This window comes from Hemiscyllium ocellatum, chromosome 1 (genome assembly GCF_020745735.1).
Source record: "Hemiscyllium ocellatum isolate sHemOce1 chromosome 1, sHemOce1.pat.X.cur, whole genome shotgun sequence".
NCBI lineage: Eukaryota > Metazoa > Chordata > Chondrichthyes > Orectolobiformes > Hemiscylliidae > Hemiscyllium > Hemiscyllium ocellatum.
In genome coordinates, this window is record NC_083401.1 from 126,633,133 (window position 1) to 126,656,179 (window position 23,047).

At 38.5% G+C, this 23,047-nt stretch overlaps 1 protein-coding gene across 1 annotated transcript in view; it reads left to right on the plus strand.

The window, feature by feature from the left end:
* Positions 1–4,397: 4,397 nt before the first annotated feature.
* Positions 4,398–23,047, plus strand: part of LOC132819912 (cytokine-dependent hematopoietic cell linker) — a 159,078-nt gene continuing 140,428 nt past the window's right edge. The window contains exon 1 of the mRNA XM_060831881.1: positions 4,398–4,457. Within this exon, the coding sequence (XP_060687864.1) occupies positions 4,441–4,457 (17 nt within the window). The 5' untranslated portion in view covers positions 4,398–4,440. The remainder of the gene's footprint in view (positions 4,458–23,047) is intronic.

A 23,047-nucleotide genomic window follows, 5' to 3' on the forward strand; every position in this document is an offset into this window, starting at 1 on the left:
CACATGTTTCTATTTCTGCAATTGAGATTTGAAGAAAACAACCCTCCATGTCATTTGCCAAGAGACTTCATTAAAAATATAATGAAGAGTAACAGTAGCCAGTGTCTCAATGTTTGCTGTGTGTTGATTTTATTAAAGGAGCCTTTGAAGTATATGTTTTGTGCTGCATTATTCAATCACCTGCAATTTTGTGGTGCAAGCTTAGATGTCGCATACTCTAATTAGGTTCGGTGTAAAACTGACCAAAGGTATAGGTCAGCTCTCCTCGGCCCTGCTCTTGCATTTCAAACACTGACTCCGTTACAGGAAACTGTATCACAGTGGTCAGTGGCTGACGACCACACATTTCCTTATAAAGCAGCACAAATGACACGATCACATAATGCTATTAAAAGTAAAGCTACAACAGGTACGTGAAAAGTCTCTGGCTCAAATATGATTTCAAAAATTACTGCTTTTTAAACAAATGATACGATAAATACCTTTAAATCTGTGCAACCTTCAGTTCAGATTTAATATTTAGCAAAGCATTACAGTAAAACAAGATTTTTTCAATTTTCTGCTCGTTGTTACTGTGCTATTTTAGCCATCTAAAAATCTGCAGCTAAATTTCACAATAAGTTTGCACAAGCATCATATGTTGTTAACATTATTGTTGAGTTGAAAGCATCAGTGGTCAGGTTAGTTTGTTGTTTGGTTAGTTCAGAACCTAAACATCTGTGATGATAAAATGTTCATTCTTTACTGGTCATTTAAAAAGGATATTCTTCAGAGGAGTAAAGCATATGAACATGATTTAGAAGGGTTTTCGATATTCACTTTGTTGATAAGAAAGAAGCTTCAGAAAACAATATTGTTCTTGTTTTTGTTCGTCTAGTTCCATATCAAATTCCTAATTTATAAAATCAAAATTGTAATTGTAAAGTAGTTAACTTTGATATTGCTTAGCTTATTTAAATTTCATGTTTTACATTGTGGAATCTGCAATAGAAAATTATTTAAAGATGTAAAAACTAGTTATTCGGAGATGATAACAGTATTATTTTTGAAGGGGCATGTTTAAGCATATGATGACGACGACACGTAATCTTCTTTTGCAAAATAATACTCACTGAAAAAATGTGATTAATTGACAACCAAATCAATAGCATACACAATGGATGATTGTTCAACAATGAATGACAATGTCATTCTATTCCTGGTTTCAGAACAGTTGACATCTTTTTATGAAATGTAGTAGCAGCCACATTTGTCTCTGTCTTGAATGACAACTTTTATAATTCTTTAAGTCAATAGCTCAATTTAAAAGAATTATTAACTCAAACATATTTGCAGTCGGTTTCTTATATAAAGTAATTTGCACACATTTTCATTATTTACAGTTCATAATCACCATTTTCAGTTCACACTTTTTAACATTAAAACAACAGTTAGCTAACTGGTTTCATTATATCTCTCTTTCTGAAATACATTTTACACTGTCTTTGTACATTAACAAAATAGAGTTTACCTTATATTAAAAACATTTTCATTGAATTGTAAATTCTGCAGCATAAAGAAAACTTGCAAGTGTCTATGTAGTAACGACTGGATTAATTCAGTTTGAAGATAAAAACAATTTCCAGCCCAAAAGGCCTCTTGGCTCTTTTTCTGATTAAGTGACTACTGAATATACACTTAAAGTTCATATTGAATCTATTCAAAATTTCAAGACTTCAAAAATGCACCATGTTACACTTCAAATCTTCTTTCTATTAGCAGGATACCAATTTTAGGTTCTGTTTTATGAAGTCAGAGTTCTCTGTAATATTTAAGGGAATCCCTGAATGTTTGATCTGATTAACGTTAAGTTGCCTTCAGATTCTAAATTACATAGAGTTCAACTCAATAAAGCACAAGAAACAAAAGAAAGGAGTTCATATTTTAATACTGCGTCATTTAATTACAATATATAAATAAAATGTTGCAATGTTAATATTAGTTAGACAAAACTCAGGTCAAATTGCCGTGGCAAATTCAAAGAGGTTTGACTGAGTTCGTAGAATAGATCTGAATCATTATGGAAGTTTATTGGAAATTATCATCAAGACAAATACCCGAGAACACGCGGTCACCTCATTTCCAAAAAAAAAACTGAAACATTAGTTTTTTTTTCCTTACAGCTCTGTTTATTTTAAGCAGTAATGTCCATTCATAAATACTAACATCTTTAGCCTGCTCACCACTAAATACCATTACTGCATAATATTTGCACTCAATTGTGAGAAACCCCATTTATTAAAGAGATTATCCTAATATAAATAAGCAGAGTTTAATTTGGGTTAGCAATCTAAGCTGAAGTTTGGCTTCTTGAGTTAAATATCAAATGGATAGTATACATTATTATATCAAATTAGAAAAACTACGGATTGCATTATGGATTTTGTGTTAAGTATCTTTTTGAAATGTTTGTAATTATGAATGCAAAAAAGTTTCATAACAGCTTTTGATATTTTGGTTTTACTGGAGGAAAAGTCATGAGCAGTCACCTCAAATTTTCTTCCATGTGTTGGGCACATTAACACGGTAACACTGAATTAATCACCCCACAGTTTGATGTACATTTGAACAACTGAGTCATTTCTTGAAAATGTTATATGTTAATTAATTTTTCAGATGCTGGCAAGATAGCAAAAAGTATTTTATGTTGTTACATTCGATAGGAAGGCTAAAATGGCTAATTTAAGTAAATGCGGTATGGCAAATGTAGTTTCAGGTTTTTTATTTCACTTATGGGACATGGGTGTCTCTTGCTGGCCAGTAGTTAATGTCCGTTATCCTTGAGAAGGTGGTGGTAAGCTGCCCTGTCAAACCAGGGCAGTTACATGCTGTGGTTAGACTCACAAAGGCATTAGGAAGGGAATTTCAGGATTTTGACCCAGTGACAGAGAAGAAATGGCAATATATTTCAAAGTCAGGATGGTGAGTGGCTTGGAGGGGAACTTGAAGATTATGGTGTTCCCATGTATCTGCTGCCCTTGTTCTTCAAGGTGGAAGTGGTCATTGGTTTGAAAGATGATTTCAGAGGATCTTTGGTGGAATTTTCTACAATGCATCTTATAGATAGGACATACTGCTGCTACCGAGTGTCGGGGGTTGAGGGAGGGATACTTGTAGATGTGGTGCCAATTAAGCAGGCTGCTCTGTCCTAGATAGTATCCAGCTTTTTGAGTGTTGTTGGAGCTGTACCCATCCAGGCAAATGGGGAGTATTCTGCCACACTCCTGATTTGTTCCTTGTAGATGATGGACAGGCTTTGGAGAGTCAGGAGAGGAGTTATTCATTGCGATATTCCTAGCCTCCACCACTGCATCTATGTAGTGAGTTCCATTGAGTTTCTGGACAATGGAAACTCCAAGTTTGTTCATAGTGGAGGATTTAGTGGTGGTAACACCATTGTATGTCCTGGGGCAGAGTTAGATTGCCTCTTATTGGTAATGGTCATTGCCTGGCCTATTTTCTTGAACTATTGGCTTGAAACTGATAGTTCAAGAGCACAACACAGTGAGCAAGATTAGAGTTATATTGCAGCCTGCAACTTTTAATCATGCAGCACAGAGAGCTAGATATGACCTGGGATCCACATACAGCACTCTCTGCTTAATGGCAACCACTGACCTTGACATTTATTGGTGCTATGACTATTTCACAGATGGACACTTAGGACCTGGGTGTCATATATGGCGAGTGGCATTCACTCACACATTGCATGCTAGAAGTGACCTTCTACCTTAAACTTGAGGTTCTAATATAGGAGTCCACAATCTTTAATCTAAAACATATGACAGATTCATGCAACTTAGAGTCTAACCCATATTCAAGGTTCCTTTCCAATATTGGCCTAGAGACAGCCCACTCCTAATCACATACCATTACACTATTCTTACAGATTCGTCCCCTTTCTTCCTGATTGCTCTTTAATTGTCCTTCTCATACCACCTACTGCCACCAGTTAGGATTTCCTCCCCTATTTCTCACGAGTTGCCAGTCGAGCTTCGTCCTCTTGTAATTGGTAAGGTACTCTGGATTTGTCTGATCAACATCCTCATCTCACCCTCAAAAGGCTAATGAATCTCAAGGCCCTACTTCAGTGGTGCTTCATAATTCGGATTTCTAGCCTGCACTGCTAGCTATATGAAGGCGAAAACCAAACCCAGCTGAAATTTCACTAAATAATCTTTAAATGCAAGTTTTGATTACACCCCAAACTCTAACATATGCGTTCATTGCATCAGATTGTGGCCAAGTTTAACATTCTGTACAGGGAAAAAAATAGCTGTTACAACTATTAAAAAATTATAGATACAAATTAATTAAAAGCTTATGAATTGAGTATCTGAGAAAAATGTTATTCTTTTCAGATGAATTCCAGAACTTGCCCTATTAAAATCATTACTAAGAATGCGTAGAAGTGAATGGTGAGTACAACTTGTAATACTTGTTCTTTGAACCACTGATTTCCTATCACAGCATATATGACAATTCTTTCAGTTTTATTAGGAACTTTAAAATGTCAGACATGGCTGAAGTGGTAACATTCCATCCGCGTCAAAATACTGACTGATTCCAACATCTTCACCAACTCAATATGCTGTAGTGGGATAGAGAATTTGCTATACTGTCACAAGTGCCTGATTTTTTGTATGTCCTTTCTTACCTTCATAGATGAATATAAAAGCCCACAGGACCGCTTCAAAAACAGGAAAGAGTTCCTTTGTTTTCGTCAATTTTTCAACCACTATCACCAAACCAGGCTATCTGGTCATTTAGCTCAAAGATGCTCATGCATTATTCTGTTAAAAAAACTTATTACCCTTCTCCATGTTACTAAGGCCATTACACTCCAAAACTACTTCAACAATTTTGAAGAGCTTTGAACTCATGCATAATCCCACTATATTTTTCATGATTCTAAAAATACAAATCTGTAAATTGTTTTTCATTGAAAAAATATTGAGTTATTGCATGACATATTATGCGGCTGCTGGGAGTGGGAAGCAAGGAAAGTGGGGGAAACTTAATTGAATGAGATGCCAAAATCAGATTCCTGACAGCAGGTTGAAAGCTGGCAATAAAGCATTTGGATCATTAATGGCAGGTCACATTTCCCAACAGCAGGTATCAGAGAGTTGTTTTACATTCTCACTAAAAGGACAGTTCACCAGGATTAAGTACCTTTTCTCAATGAGAGTCTCTACAACTGAGCAATACCTGCTCTGCAATTGTAGACTCCATACAAGAAAGGTACAACGGGCGAAGCACACCAGGGAAGACAGGCAGTTTGACCTGGGGAAATCAGGACAGGCTGACCAGGGAATTGGAAGAGGTCGAGTGATGAATTAGGGCAGGCTGCCTGGGGAAATTGAGGCATGGCTCCCAAAACAGGCTGGTAGGGTCAGAATGTTTAGCTGTAGGCCTCCAGTCAGACAGCACGTGTGATACCTCTAGTTTGTAAAGATTTTACATCTTCCCAGTCACCTTCTAAGTATCCAATAGGGATCCAAGATGGCATTGGATATTTATTTGGTGAAAAGGGTGTGCAGGGATACAAGGAAAAACATGAGGTAATAGAACCAATACAAGCACGATGGGCCGAATGGCCCCTTTCTGCACCAATGTGATTCTGATTCTATGAATCATGGCATAAGGACCTTCAATCCTTTCAGGCATTATTCTCCTACCCTATCATGCAAACAAGATTAGCCAGGCTTATTGCATATAAATATGAAACACGCTGAGAATCACACGAGAAAAGTTGACCTGTCACCAAGAAGACGTGATACTTGAGTGAACACTTACTTCAATAAACAATAGAGAATAGGTGCAGGAGTAGGCCATTCTGCCCTTCGAGCATGGTCTTTACCAATTGGTTAGATCTTTTTAAGAAAAAAAAAGAGAGAGGAGAGGAAAGAAGAAAGGAAAGGAAAAGCAGAGCAGGAGGGGTCTCAAAAGAGATAGACATGGGAGAAAAGCAAAGACAGGGAGAAAGGGAAAGTAAAAGAGAGAGTTTATCTGTCATGATTTACTTCTGTAATGCAAGCCACTAATTGAGTGTATCGCTGGTTACAGAGGAGTCAGAAATATGGCAAATGGGCAGAGGTTTAATGTTCAGGAGCAAGTGTAGCTCAGGCAGATTTGCCAGACGATCTTTAGCTGTATATCTCAGATGGTACCAGGTGCCTGGCTGAGGAGGTACAAACCAATTTGTCTGGCACAAACCCACAGAGCTAAAGCTACCAAGCTTCCTGCACAACCTGGCTTCTTCCACTATACCCATGGGCAAAATACCAGTGAGTACAGACAAGACCCTTAAGTAGCCCCAAGGCCCCAAATAGGCCTGAGGCCTTCCGTACCTTCTGAAAAATTGCAGACAGGGATGGAGCAGACCAGTAAGTGGCAGGAAAGCCAACCACTGGATTTTACAGGCCATGCCACAGCTTCAAATCTGTTGCCAAGCAGCATAAAATCTAGGCCTTCATTCACTTTCAAAACTAAAACATTGATGTTCATCCAGCACAGAGCTAGTTATCATCTCATGGCTGTTTTAATTTTGGATAAATAGCAATGCAATGAATGCTGACTTGCATTCTTAGTATGACAGATGCGATTATTGTTTTTACACTGGTAAATGAAACTCTTAATTCTCACCTATCACTTGGTCTGTCCTGGTACTTAATAAGTACAGTGTAGTATGTGTGTGACAGAAATACAGCAGAACAGTGGGTGAAAAGTCAAATCCATCTACACTCAGTGGTTTGATGAGGCCATGCCACAACCTGGCTTAAATCAATCCAGTCAGGAATTATTATATTTTTTTAAACTCTAAATCAAGTGTGGGGTTGTTGCTGAAGTTGTTGGCTGGGACACAGCTATTTTTCATTAGCTATTTGGGTGAAGTTCCTGGTACTGATTCTAAAGCAGCAAAATCACAACATCTGTGCTGACACATTATAAAGTGTCAATATTATAGGATTTTAAAGGTCAGCCTCCACGAACTACTCTGACTGAACTCCTGGCACACATTACGTCTGTCTCTGGGGCCTGGCTGACTGCCTGATGGGGTGAGAGAGAAGCAGGTTTATGAGGTGTAGCTGCAGACCTGCAGCTGGTTTGTCAAGATTTGTTCATTGTTGCTCAATAATGATGGATATAACTAAGAAAAGGAGGTACAAAACCTCCACTTTCACTTTATATTCTGAAAGAAGAAATCCACAACAGCAATGTTGCCCTCTTTGTGGATTACAAATCACCTTTGATTTTTCAAGTTTCACTTGTGGCAGATAACCTTGCTACTGCAACAACACAGCAACATAATGCTCCAGTTGGTCCATTATGAATCATTCTGGTCAACACACTGTAGGAATGATATATACTGGCTGTTGACGGAATCCAGCATAGATGCACCTGAATGACCACAAAGGTTAAATTAAAAGGAGGTATCATATCAAGTAAGGTTATATTCCATTGATCAAAGTGTTCAAAGTGTTAAGGGAAATTGATTGATTATAGAGAGAGACTACTTTCATTTGTTGTGCAGTGAAATACTAAGGGACTCAGTCTAAAAATTAGTGTCTGCCCTTTCAGGAATAAGATCTGCAACACTTCTTGCTTGGAAGGTGTGATCAAAGTTTTGAACCATTTTCCACAAATGAAACTGATGTATGGTTAATTGTTCATCTTAAATTATGAGATTGATAAATTAGGAATATGAGATGAAGACAGGTATGTGGAGTTATGCCATGAAACAGCCACATATCCATTGGAAGGTTCGAACAAGTTTGATGGCTCATGTAGTCACATGTTTCTGTAACTTCTATCTGTATGAGGAAGTTAATTATACTAATAGAAGTGCCAAATAAAAGCAAATTACTGTGGATGCTGGAATCTGAAACCAAAAGAGAAAATGCTGGAAAGTCTCAGCAGGTCTGGCAGCACCTGTAAGGAGAGAAAAGAGCTGACATTTCGAGTCTAACTGACCCTTTGTCAATAGAAGTGCCAGTCTGGCTTGTTTTTACCTGAAAGAGTTTTTTGTGATCTTCATAAAATACTCACTTGTTAATTCCTCTTTTCATCTCACACATTCAATTAGGACATCACGATATAACATACAAGTTGCATTTTTTAAGCTTACTCAGCACGCCAATGGGGATTATGATGGTCAGCGCTGACCTCAGTTCTGCTAAAACTAACATGGGCTGACATTTCTTAACGTAAAAAAGCTGCTGTGTCTGCCTGCAAATGGATTACAACAGAGGAAGAGAGAAATAAAGCTCGATGAAAATTAAACCAAATCCCCCATTTGAAAATTGTGCACTATGTACATGAAAATGTATTAAGTTCCTTGATTTTATGTTTCTTTCTATATCTGAAATTGAATATAGATTTCAATTTACTTTAATGAAAAACAAACTTTGGCATCTGTTTCTATATTTACATATCTTTACATAACAGGTACAGCTGGTGATTTGGTTCCATTTTATAGCCTGTTATGTGTTAAATATTGGAATGATAATTGATGATTACTGCAGACAGGTTTGCTGTGGCTATTAAAAATTAAAGTGTCTATGCTTGTTGCTTTTCAAGCTAGAACATAAAAATTCTGCATTCAAAGATTAATTCCTGGATCTACCGTACAATGTAAAAATTAAGGTGCAGAGGTTTGCTCCCACACTCGGTGCGCAGAGATCGAAAAATTCCCAGCTATGCAAATCCATTCTTTAATAATAACTGGCCAGATATTATGTTTTCAGGGATGTTGGTGTTGAATGGGTGTAGGGGGAAAGAGAGGGGTTGGAGGTGCAGCACTGGATTAGCAGACATGGCGAGTTGCCACAGAAGAACTGAGGGAGCAGCGAGGTGTGGAGGAGGACTGGCTGGAAAATATGGTTCACGGATAAATAGAATGTCATATGAAATATCCCTCTCGCCCTCAGCCCTCGCACTTTCATACATTGCCCAACTCATTCCCATCGCTCGTCATGCTAAGCTAAACCCCAAACGACTCCAGTGGACCCAAATACCCTCCATTCTGACTTCCATTTAACTCCCTTGCTTTTTAAAACCCCCAATTGTCAACTTGGTACCAAATCATACCAACCCATGCGTTTCCATCTACCATTTTAATCCATTGAGTAGCCAACACGGGCATACCTATGTATCCATGTACAGATGAGATAAAATAAAGTTCTAAACAAATAAACTACCAGGTGTATAGTGCAGACTTCACTATGTGGAAATAAATCACTCTCACTCAAAAGATCCTATTTGCTACATTTGCATTCCTCCTACTAAATAAATATCAAAGACAAAACATTGTGTTCAGTTGCAAGAACACTTTATAACAAACATTGGAATTCATATTTCTATGTTAAAGAATCTATAACCACTTGTAGCTAATAATCAAACTCACAAATGGTAGGCAACCTCTAGCAATAATGGGTTGTTTTGAAATCATTTATTCAGCATTAATCCAGTAGTATTAAAAAGAAATTAGTTTGATGTTAGCAGACAAACTGAAATAAATAAGGGCTATGCTTTAAAAACAAAATCAAAATTGACATGACTTTTAAATTCCTTAACAGTTTAACAGCTCCCTTTGACATGCCATTTTTGAGATAATCTTAACAGATGCTTCTGACTAATTTGAAATTTGATTTTTAACAAGGCTGTTTACAGTTGCATTGAGCTCAACAGTAATGAGTTTGCATATCTTCTCCTCATATTTATGCCTACTTTTAATCATTGCAAAAAGCACATTTTATCTCTCAGAAGTGTCCTCTGAACATATCCAAATAGGTACATTGTCCCTTCAAAGAGGCACCTCTGTCTATCCAAAGAAATTAGGAATGTTTAGACCTTCTCTTCCCAGGGCTAATCTGCATTTCAGACTACAATGATACTAAAAGACCACTTCAGTGGAGGCAGCTGGTGATTTAAATATATGCAAATCCCAACCTGATCATATGTCTGCCCCCAAAATATGGAAATGCAGCCTTCGGGTGTGGGATGGGGAGGAATCTAATTTCTATGCTGGTCTGACACGATGGGACGTCCCGGTGTGTTGGCTTTGTGTACCTTTGGAAGGCAGTAGAAGGCGCCTACACGAGAAGTACGTGGGATGAGGGCGCGTAGGAAACTCTGAAGGAGTGGATCCAAAGTGTCGGGCAATGGGACCTTATATGAGAATCTCTCTGGCTATGTGGAAGGCACCTTGAAACCTATTGTACAGGGGATCTCCAGCTTCTGTCACGACACTACGGATTTCTTACAGAAACTCAGCACCCACGGACCAGTCGAACGGGGAACATTTCACGTCACAATGGACGTTTCCGCACTCTACACCAGCATCCCCCACAAGGATGGCATCACGGCAACAGCCTCACCACTCAACACTCAACACCAACAACTGCCAATCTCCAAACACCATCCTACAACTCATCAGCTTTATCCTCGATCACAATGTCTTCACCTTTGACAACCAATTCTTCATCCAGACACACGGAACAGCCATGGGGACCAAGTTTGCACCCCAATATGCCAACATTTTTATACACAGGTTCGAACAAGATTTCTTCTCGATGCAGGATCTCCAACCAACATTGTACACCAGGTACATTGATGACATTTTCTTCCTCTGGACCCATGGTGAGGAGTCACTGATAAAACTACACAGTGACATCAACAAGTTTCATCCCACTATCAAACTCACCATGGACTACTCTCGACTGTCTGTCTCATTCTTGGACACGTGCGTCTCCATCAAGGATGGACACCTCAGCACCACGCTCTACCGCAAACCCACAGACAACCTCACAATGCTACACTTCTCCAGCTTCCACCCAAAACATATTAAAACAGCCATTCCCTATGGACAAGCCCTCCGTGTACACCAGATATGTTCAGATGAGGAGGAACATGATGGACACCTGGAAGTACTCAAGGATGCCCTCACAAGAACGGGGTACAATGCTCAACTCATCGACCGCCAGTTCTGACATGTCACAGCAAGGAACTGTAATGACCTCCTCAGGAGACAGACACGTGCTGCAACTGACAGGGTACCCTTCGTTGTCCAATACTTCCCAGGGGCTGAAAAATTACACCATGTTCTTTGTGACCTGCAACACATTATCAATGAGGATGAGCACCTCACCAAGACCTTCCCCATACCTCCACTACTTGCCTTTAAACAACCACCAAACCTCAAACAGATCATCGATTGTAGCAAACTGCCCGGTTCTCAGGACAACTCCATACAACCCTGTCACGGTGGACGCTGCAAGACATGTCAGATTGTGGACATAGATACCACTATTACGCGTGGGAACACCTCCCACCTTGTACATGGCAGGTACTCACTGACTCAGCCAACATTGTCTATCTTATACGTTGCAGGCAAGGATGCCCAGAGGCATGGTACATTGGGGAAACCGAACAAAGGCTACGACAACGGATAAATGGGCACTGCACAACAATCAATAGACAGGAGGGTTCCCTCCCAGTTGGGGAACACTTCAGTGGCCCAGGACATTCAGCCTCGGACCTTTGGGTGACCATCCTCCAAGGTGGACTTCGGGACAGGCAGCAGAGGAAAGTGGCCGAACAGAGGCCGATAGCTAAGTTCGGTACCCATAGGGAGGGCCTCAACCGGGACCTTGGGTTCATGTCACATTACAGGTGATCACCATTGCACTACACGCACACGCACGCACACACACACACACACACACACACACACACACACACACACTCACATGCACACATATTTTGTGTGGTGAATTAGTACTTGCAGAGTTACATTGCACGTTGCTCAAAAACTGCACACATTCATGTAGAACTCTGAGCTCAAAAACTGCAGAAATTTATGTAAAACACTGTTATCTCACTTATTAGATTAGAATCAATCTAAACATCAGGTCATAGACAGAGAACATAGGGGGCTAACACCTTCAACATATTGTCTAGCTATCACCATTGTTAGCAGCTAACCCAAGAATGCAACTTTAAAAAAAAGGGTTTTGTGATTTACACATGAAAGAAGTGAAACTATCACTGTATTCTAACAGATGAAAGGCTTAACAGACAATCAATTTTTCAATGTATAATTTCAGTTACACCACACTGCAAATTTTTGTTATAAATTCTGTGTTACGATCGAGCCCTCCACAATCACCTGATGAAGGAGCGTCGCTCTGAAAGCTAGTGTGCTTCCAATTAAACCTGTTAGACTATAACCTGGTGTTGTGATTTTTAAACTTTGTACACCCCAGTCCAACACCGGCATCTCCAAATCATAAAAATATACAGCAAGCTTCATTATAGTTTTTGATGAATAAGAGGTTATTTCCATTGTCACCTCTCTCATTATATTTTTCCGAACATACAAATTCTTCTCAAGAGATCCACATTTATATCAAAGCAGCAAATATCACTTTTTAATACATTCCCACATTGACTGTCATTTTGATGTATTCATTATCATGCACATGCCCATTTTGTCATTCTCTTGGTATATGGAGCAGATTCAAGTCGTCATAGCAGAAGTGACAGCGCAGTCAAAGCCTCCTCTAAATTGTATTTGCAATCGCTACAAAAAAAACATCTGACTTACTTTGTCGTGATTTTCAATGAACTGGCTTGACTTTTGTCAAAAGGAAAACTCAGCTTTGAAAGGAAAGACTTTCATTTTGCCTTCAGCTTTGCTGGGTTTTCGGCGTTGCTGGGAAACAACAAAAAGCAAATAAGAGCATGTCAATTTATATTGAGAGCTCTTGAATACAGAATACTTTGAAAAAGACGACTTTCAGTCCATCTAGTCCATTTATCGACAGTATTCTCCAGTTACCTTTCTTATAACCCTGAATCCCATGTGACAAGAGTTCATCCATTTGCTTCTTTAGGTCCCTTTTTCTACTACCTGCACTGAAAATCTCTTTAATTTGCTTGCATAGCTTTCAGTAGCTCCTCTACATTTCTTATTTCTTTACGTTATCATTAATTTGTAAGTTTGACCCTGTCATAGTGGTGAGCATATCAATCTGAGTGAGGACCACTAGCTGTTCAAAATAAATTCAACAGCCAGTTATTAATTTTAAAAGTAAATGACAAAATTTCACATTTTAAACCAAGCACTTACTACATAAAAGCTAAACAAAGCAAATGCTACTACCATGAGTCATAAACACATTGTTCAGCCCAAAACGTCCAACAAAGCACTCCCTGCTCTATTGTCTTTACAATCTAACTGTCCTCCAATACTTGCCATGACTTTGAACATTCTTTCACTTCTCCTGGGAACAAACCAAGTTGCATTTGGAATGTTCTGGGATTCAATTTAATTCTCAACAGTGTTACTATAAGTCAAAATAGTTTGTGTATTACTGGAAAAAAAATACATTTTATTGAAGCATTTCATCTTGCACTCATCAGGACAATTCACAAAAAATACCAAAGTGAAGGGAAAATTAGAGAAGACGAGTGTGTTTATAGTTGACAAGTGGGCTTTTAGTGGTAGATTGGTTACAAGGGAAATGCAACAGTTAACTGCCAAACACTGTTTAAATTTTAAACAAGAGTAACTGACTCTGATCAAAGCCATTGACTGAGAACTGAAGGAGAGAATGTCAGCCACATATTTTGTTGCGGTGAAACACATGCAGTGTGTACACGTTCTACCTGCAAAGAACAGGACTGTGTGTGTTAATATATCTCATTTCTCATACACACAAATGTGTCATACTCCAAGCCCACTTGACAATCTAATTGAGACTGTCGGTCAAGCTCAGGTAGGTCACTTGCATATGTTGGAATCTATTATATTAATACCTTGCTCTGTGTGTATACGCACTATGCCCTTTTCAATGCAACAAAGCACATGATAGTGATTTTCTGTTTAATTTCACATGATGATGCCTTGATCAACTGGCCTTGTTTAAAACATAAACAAAAGTTGACAGTTAAAGCAAAGTGGTCCATTCTTGAAATCGACACCTCTACCAATCAGAGTCGACTTATCAACCAATCAGCATAGCCTTTCCTACAACGTAAGTGTTGCTTTCCCCTTAGTTAGTTAGTTTTCGTGCATTTTCCCCCGAGTGCAAGAGAAAGCTTCAAAAACTGTGTCTTCACTCAGCAGGATTACGCCCTTGTTCACTGAGGTATGAGATTTAATGGAGTCATTCCACTCACAACCTCCAAAAGATCCTTTAGCATCACAGGAGCATGGAGATTCAATTCAAGCTTAGGCCACAATGCCTTTTTGCTTCGTGACTTTGCAAACAGAGTTTCTGATCGTTGTTAGCTATTGATCTACAGATCCTGAAAGATTCTCTCATTCCATTTGTCTCAATGCTGCTTCCAGTCCTCAACCGCAACTATCTGAGAGAGAATTTGCAAAGTTAAAACCCAAACGATAACTCCCTGAATTCTATTTAGGAAGTCCCAGCTAGAGATTCAAGCTAAATTTCTTCAATTCTTTAATTAGTCTTTTGATCTGAAAGGTATTTGGAGACTTTAATACTTTCCCTTGTTTAGCAATTGCTGTTTACATTCTTTGATTTTATACATTTATTGAGTGCAACTTCAACCTTACCAGACTCACTTGTTCCTTCATGAAGCTATGGAGGACCACCTATCTATTATTTATCTACTCTACCACTGACCATGTTAATTAAGCACTCCTTGAATTGGAATTTCCTTAGATTTGTTTAATAGCTTCCATTGTCTTACATGTAAAAAAATTCATTTCTCAAAAGATTATACTCATAAATCACAAGATTAGACATTTTCACAGCACTAGAAATTTACTGATCAAATCAGGAAGGGTGAACACTCTCCTCTCTTCACTTCATCCCTGAATTAGTGGTGAGTTTGAGTTTAAAAGGGTTCTTAATTAATAAATAACTTATAAAACAAAATGTAAGAAATAAGCTGGCCACAAATTCCTTATGTAAAGATTTGTATTTCTGAAGCCTACTCAAAAGATGCAGAAATTAAAACATACAATTATATCCACTTTCCCATTAATATTAATAAACTATCCTAAATATACAAAACAAATGATAATGTTTGATACTCTGCAAAGTTCTAACACTTAATTAAAACAAAAAGAAAAGTCAGAAAAACTGGATATATTTCTCAGAAGTTTGCTTACAGCTGAGAGGTCATTTTCTACATCAACTGCTGGTCCCAGAGTTTCTCACTGGCGCAGTCATGACTAATTGATTTATTCCTCCCTTGAAAACAATGCCATTGATTCAGAGGTCTCACTTTGATGCCAGCCGAATGCTCTCAATGAAGGCTTTTCGATTCACAAATTGTGATGAGAGATTTCAGAAAAGGAGGGAGGCAGCAACACAATTATTTCTCAGGCATTTTTCTCAGAGTGAAACTGATTGACCGGTGAACAATATTGACCCTTGAATTAACCTGGCTGACCTAACAAAACACTCCAATAGAGTTCTGCGCTTGTTAGTAGGCAAGCTCACATGTAACAAACATTGAATATCTTGTACCCTGAAACCGACAATCTCCAGCTAACTACTTCTCCACAAATGCCATTTTCACAACAAACACACACACTTTTAAAAAAAAACATTTAATTGGATACAACTGGTCCAAAACCTTCTCTTTTCAAACACGGTCAATATTTCCTCATGCATCATACCTTTAAATACCCTTCCACATTCTGACTCCTTCCCGCTCTCACTCTGTAAAGACCATAAGGCACTGGTTAGCAAGAGCCTTGACCAGGGATACACCACCAGAGGGAGGAAATTGCATTAGGTCTTCTGGGCTACAGAAGAGGCACCAGACATTAAAATAGCTTACCTTATGCTCTAGCTGCTTCTAGTTAGGTTTGAAGTGAAGAAAACTCTTAATAAAAACAGAACAGTCATTAGGGGCTTCCTGACTCCTAACATGAGGTTGGAAAGTAGGAGGGATTAGGGAATCTGATACCACCTACTGGGCCAATGAATGCACCTTTTCAGAAAATCAGCTATCAATGGCTGAGCTGCCTGCCAATCACCAAGACTAACACAGATGATTGGTTGCTGTGCACAGTGACCAAAGAGCCAAGGCCCCCAAGAAACATGGTCCTGGGAATGAGGACCATTTGTAGTTCCCTCTCCTGGGCCCTGATGTCTTGTAAATGCAGAATGCATTGTCTTTCAGCATTGTTGTGGTTGTGTGTTACTAAACATTTCAGTTCACAAATGTACATGCTAACCTGAGCCTCAATGACTCATGCAAGGAATCATATCTTTTGAAATTGTACTGAATCCTCCACAGGTATTTTTGTTTTAATATTTAAAATATTTATCATCTTTCCAAGAGAAACCATTCCTGGTTTGTAAAGCTGAAATACAATAAACTCCAAAAATGCCATAAAATTCAACAGGTGATATAAAAATTGAAATTTCCTTTGGTGCATTGGGTCTGCCTCAGAACTTGCTAGAAAAATAAATCTCACGCCTCAGTACTCCCATCCCAGTTCAATCATTTCCAAATCTAACACTGCTGAAAGCATCTCTCTTGTGCATTTCTCTCTCTGTAATAAGAGAGAATGACTGTGTGGTACACCTGCAGCTTAAGTTATAGCAAATGTACGCTCCACTGCACTTTCAGTCTTTGTGGGCTAAGGCCTATATTAAAGTTTTTAATTGTAGCTATTATCTTTTTATTGAAGCTGAAAGCCAGATTCAGAAAACTTTTGATGTATAGATATAAAAGTGACTGTCAAAATCCCACAAATACATCACAAAAATAAAGCAAGTGTTTTTGGTTTCCTCACAATTCTATTTTCCAGTGAAACCAATATTATTAAAAACCTGTCATCTTTGCATCCAGTCGATTTCCATCTTTTAATCTCTTCAGAGATGAACACACCACTGGAGCAATTGGGTCTTGAAACAAGGTCTCTTGATCCAGAGACACTACCACTGTATCACAAGAGACCTTTTCCATTTTAGTCGAGACTTAATATTAGGTAGCTATTCTCACTATTAAGAACAAGGGAGTTGCCTCACCATGTGGTATGCAGGTTCCTTTCACATAGAGATTGGGTAAGATCTTTCATTAAACCATAACTGAAAACAAAAGGTGCTGCAAGTCACAGCAGGTCAGGCAGCATTATGGAGAGAGAGCAAGCTAACATTCTGAGTCCAGAGGACTCTTCATCAGCGCTGATGTGAAGTGTGGAAGCACGTATGCAGTAGTGGAGGGGAGTAATTTGCTCTATCAACACCCTTTCTTCCTCAGCACTCCACCCTGGCCCACTATTGCATAAATGTTGCCCCCTCCACACTTCACACCAACACTGATGAAGTGTCCTCTAGAGTAGAAATGTTAGCTTCTCTCTCTCTATGGATATTTCCTGACTTGCTGTGATTACTGGCATTTTTTGTTTTCAGTACAGCATTTGCAGTAATTTGTTCCTTCATTCATAAAACCATTCCTGAATTTTCTAGAAGCAGTTTACAAGTTAAATTAAACATTCTGATCTCCCACAGAAATGTTTTCATCTGTGTGTTATCTTCCCTGACCTGGTTGGCTGGACCCTAACAAAGAAGGATTCACTCCCAATATCCTATCTTTGCTCCTTTGTGGAAAATCTGGATGTTGTACCCAGAGTAAGCAGTTTGTTGGTTTTGTTTCCATGAGGCAGATCACAAAAATAATTTGATGTGTTTGATGATCTACTTTGCATGGATCATCCACACTGGCTACGTGCCTGATACCATAGACTTCAAAGTCATTCTTATTGATCTTTGAGATTTGAAATATGACAGACCAACCTGTTAGCAATATTTTATCTGGTAATATTTATTGTCCTGTTGAAGAGTCCATGTAAAAAATAAGAAATGCTAAATGGAGGAGTTATTTTGTGAAAGCACCTAAAGCTAAGAGTTCGTCATTTTACCCAGAATGTTAAAGTTCCTCTAACAAACTGTTACCTCTGCTAGAATTAATTTCTGACTCAGCGCTACTCAGTGTATGAATGACTACTACTGCCTCCAGTGGATGATCATTGCCTTCCACCTTTCTGATCCCACAACTGTATTTTCTGTGTCTAGAGGCCCAATGTTCAGAAATAATAAAAGCGAGATTGTGATTTTCGAAGTAAATGTTAATGTAAAAAAGCCAATTGTTGCCAATGTTGCTATGGAATCTGGGTCAGATACCAGAGATGTAGAAGTCAAACAAACAAGCAAAACCGTTCCTATTTGAAGAGGTTTTACATGGTCACTAGATTCACTATAAAAGTGGTGATTATCTGCAAAGATGGCTACGCACATCCATTTTTCATATTAACAGCATCTGAAGTGCGTCCAAGAGTACATACAGGAACCCTTACAATATCATTCTAAATACAGGAATTGCTCTTACCTATATTGTGTGAAATTTTCACACTTTATTTTTAGACTTTCACTTTTAACCTGTGTTAGGAAATAAAGTCCTGAGGTGGTCCAGAATCTCTAATGCCACAAAGGGAAATTATAATTTATTTTTAGCTGTCCGGGTACAATTTATCAAAAACCCTTAAAGTAAATTAGATTGTATTGTATTATTAAAAATGTTCTTTTAGATAACTATATCCCCCATTTCTCTTGATCATTGAAGACACTGAGAAGGGGAATGGGAGAGGCTATGTAACAAATGACCAATCCACTCCCACCTGTTTTGGGCACTCACTGAATTTGAACTTATTCACTTGTTAAGCTTCAACTTATTTGTAAACATATTTTCACTTGCAACTGTCCTATGAATTTGGTTTAAGAATATCCAGAAGAAAGTGAGTTTTTTTTTTGGTTTATGAAACAAAACCAGCTTCCACTGTAAATTCATTAGAGATTGTTTATTCCTGAAAGAAAGATGGCCAAAGAGTTTTGTGCAATCATCTTGTGCAGAATGTAGTGCCATTCAGAACAAAGGCAGACTATTGATTGATACTCCATCTGCTGGTGTAGCCATCGACATCACCCTCTGTGCACTATGGCCACAGTGTATGCTCTCTACAGGATATACAGAAGCCACTTGCAGAGATTTCATTTGGCAGCATCTCCTAAACCCAATATCTCTACTGACCAATAGATCATGAAGTGCATGGGAACATCAGCTTTGCCTCCAAGTTCCAATCCAAGTCACATATCATCCCAATTTGGACATGTACTGTCAATCTTTAGGTATTATCATTGAATCAAAAACCTATAACCCCAACCAGGTAACATTCTAGAAACACCTTTACCACACAAAGTGCAACAGATCCTGAAGAAAGGTAATCATCATTTTATCAAGTAATGAACAATGCATGTCAGCTTTCTCACTGAGCTCAAAGTCATAAGAAGAAAAATAAACTAACTCAATTGCTTCATTAATGACCTTACTTTCATCATAAGGTCAGAAGAGGGGATGTTTGCTATGATTGCACATTTGTGACTCTTCAGTTACTGGTGTAACCCTTTATCAGGACAAGACCACACCCAAAATGTTGACTTGTCCACCTTCTAATGCTGCCTGGCTTGCTGGGTTCTTCCAGCCTCCTGTCTATCTATTTTGGATTCCAGCATCTCCAGAATTTTTTTTTCTTCAGTTACTGAAGCAGTCCATATCCACATGACGTAAGGCATGGTAAACATCCAGGCGCAGGCTTATAGGTGGCAAGTAACTCTAATTCAATAAAAATACTAGGCAAGGAATATTACTGATGACATTTAATTGGATTAGAAGCACTGAACCATACAAAATAGGAGCAGGAGTAGGCTCTTCCAGCCTGCTCCACCACTCAATCGTCAAGCTCTATATCCTGTTTCCATTTTTCCTCTGTCTTCTTTAGCCCCAGTTCTTGAAATCATAAAATGTTTGGCCTTAACTGTTTTCTGTGGGTAGTGATTCCTCAGGCTCACCTCTCTCAGTGAAAAAGATTCTCCATATCTCAATCCTAAATGGTTTAGTCCATACCTTAGACTGTGGGCCCTGGTTCTTGACCTCCCCAGCATTGAAAATATCCTTCCTGTATCTACGCTGACTAGTCCCATTAGAATTTTACATATTTCTTTGAGATCTTCCAAATTTTTCTGAAATCCAGTGAATAGCATCATGACTGATTCAACCTCTTTTCATATATCAGTCCCACCATCCTAGCAATCATCCTGGTAAGCATTCGCTGTACTGCCTCTATAGCAAGAACATCCTTCCTCAGATAAAGAGACAAAAACTCCATGCAATATTCCAGATGTAGTCTCACCAATGGCTTGTATATTCTCATTAAAATATCCCTGCTCTTGTACTCAAATCATTTCACTATGAAGTTCAATATACCATTTGCCTTACTTGACTGCCTGCTGCACCTGCACCCTTACTTTAAGTGGCTGGTGTTCAATGACACCCAGGTGACATTGCACTTTAAGCTCTCTTAATTTATAGCCATTCAGATAATAATCTGTCTTCCTGTTTTTGCTACCTCATTTGTATCTATATTACACTGTCATGCATTTGCCAACTCACTCAGTTTGTCCAAATCACACGGTAGCATCTCTTCATCCTCCTCACAGCTCACCTTCCAACCAACTTAAATCCCTAATCTAAATCAGTAATTCATACTGAGAGCAGCTGGGGTCCTAGCACTTTACCCCTGTTGTAGCCATTGCCTGTCAGTCAGAAAAGACCCATTTACTCTTACTATTTGTTTCCTGTCTACCAAACAGTTTTCTATCCATTTCAAAAGACAAGCATCTCCACACCAAAAAAAATCCATTGCACTTTCATTTTACACATTAATGTCTTATGTGGAACTTTGTTGAAAGCCTTTTGAAAGTCCAAAGAACAACTTCCATTGGCTCCCCATAATCAACTCTACTAGTTACACCCTTGAGGAACTCTAATAGATTTGACAAGCATTATTTCTCTTTTCTAAATCTACGTTGACTCTATCTGATATATTCACTGTTCTCCAAGTGCTCTGCTATTAAATCTTTTATAATGGACTTTAAAATTTTCCACACAACTGGTTTTCTGTCCACCTCCATTTTTAAATTGATTAGTTACCCTCCAACCTTAGGAAATATAGCAGAGTCAATAGAATCATAAAAGATGATCTCCAATGCATCCACAATTTCTCGGGCTACTTCCTTAAGTATTATGGGATGTAGATTATCAGGGCCTGGGGATTTATCGTTCTTTAATCCTATAAATTTTCTGAACACCATTTCCCTCCACATACTGATTTAATTCATTTCCTCCCTCTTGCTAAATCTGTATTCAACATTTCAGGCCTGTTATTTGTGTCTTCATTTGTGAACACAGAACAATGTATGTACTTTGTTGGACAGCCATTCCCTCATTCCACATTATAAATCTCCCTGTTCCCGATTGTAAATGACCTGCATTTATCTTCACCCATTCATTTTCTTCATGTTCTTATAGAAACTTCTACAATCCATTTTCAGGTTCTCTGCAAGCTTCCTCATGAATTCTATTTTCACTTTTTTAATCAATCCCTTTTCCCTCCTTTGCCAAATTCTAAACTGCTCTCATTCTTTACATCTGGTGTTTTTCTGGCCAAATTGTATGTTTCTTCCTTAGATCTAATACTATCTATAATTTCCCTTGTCAGTCATGGTTTGCCTATCTTTTTCATTTTAGTTTTGCACCAGACAGAAATGAACTATTGTTGAAGTTCACTAGTGCATCTTTTAAATATTTGATATTGATTTTCCACCAACTTTCCTTTAAACAACGTTCTTCAAACTATGATAGCCTTACATCACCATATTTTCCTCTATTTAGATTCAGGACTCTAATCACAGAATCAGCTAGGTCAGTCTCCACTTTGATGAAAGATTTTTTCATATTATGGTTGCACATCCCAAGGAGCCTCACATCTTGGCAATTATTCATAGGATCACACAGACACATCAAGCCGGTACCACCAGAAATACACTACACCTACCTAGTCACTATACTGTCCATTCTCATTACACATCTTCCAGTCAAAGATGGCTTATTCTCTCAATGGTTACTTAGTGTATTGACCATAAAACCATTCCACAAATTTTCTTCAGGAATTCCTCTTCTACGGTTTTATTACTAATTTCCTTTGTCCAAACCATATGGAGATTAAAGTTACCTATAGTTAAAAATGCTGCTGTTGTAACGAGGTCAGCCAGGTAGACCTCATCGAATATGCGTTCTCTGATTGGGGCTGTTAACCTGGTCCAATCAGGGAACCCTAGCTGGCAGATAAGAAGAGGAGTGTCGCTGTCTCTTGTACAGCTGTAAATGTTTATTGTAAACTGTTTTGTAATTTGTTTAATAAAATAATATAACCAGGAGAAAAAAAAGAAGAGGAGTGTCAATCATCCTGTTTACTCTGAGAGCTGGCTCTGAGGGAGCCAGACCAGTGTCAAAGACACTCCACGTGTAAATAAAAGGTGACTTGGTGGTGGGATACTGGCCTCTGTGGAGTTATTTCAGTTCCTTTATTAAATGCATCTCTAATTCCCTTTATATTCCCATTCCAAATCCCAACATCACCCCTCCAGTTTAAGGGTCTATATTAACACCAATTAATATTTTTTGCCCCTGGGATTTTCTCAGCTTTGCCTATACAGATTCCATATCATTGGAGCTAATATCCTTCCTGTCTGTTGTGTTACTTTCTTCTTTAACTAGCAATGCAACTCCAGTGCTATTTCCTTTATGTCAGTCCTTCCAAAATAGTGAATACCCCAGGATATTCAGTTCCCATCTGTGGTCAGCTCGCAGCCATGTCTCAATAATTCCAATTACATCCTGCCCATCTACATCTTTTTGTATAATTCATTCATTCACACTATTGCAAATGCACAAAACCTTAAGGTGTGTCTTTGTAACAGTACTTGTCTTGTTCCCTGCAGAAGTCTAGTTTGTACTGATCCCACCTCCCCCAGAACAGGTCCCTTTGCACCATCTCTTCAACCATGTAATCATCTAATGTATCCTGCTATTTCTATTCTGACTGATAAATGGA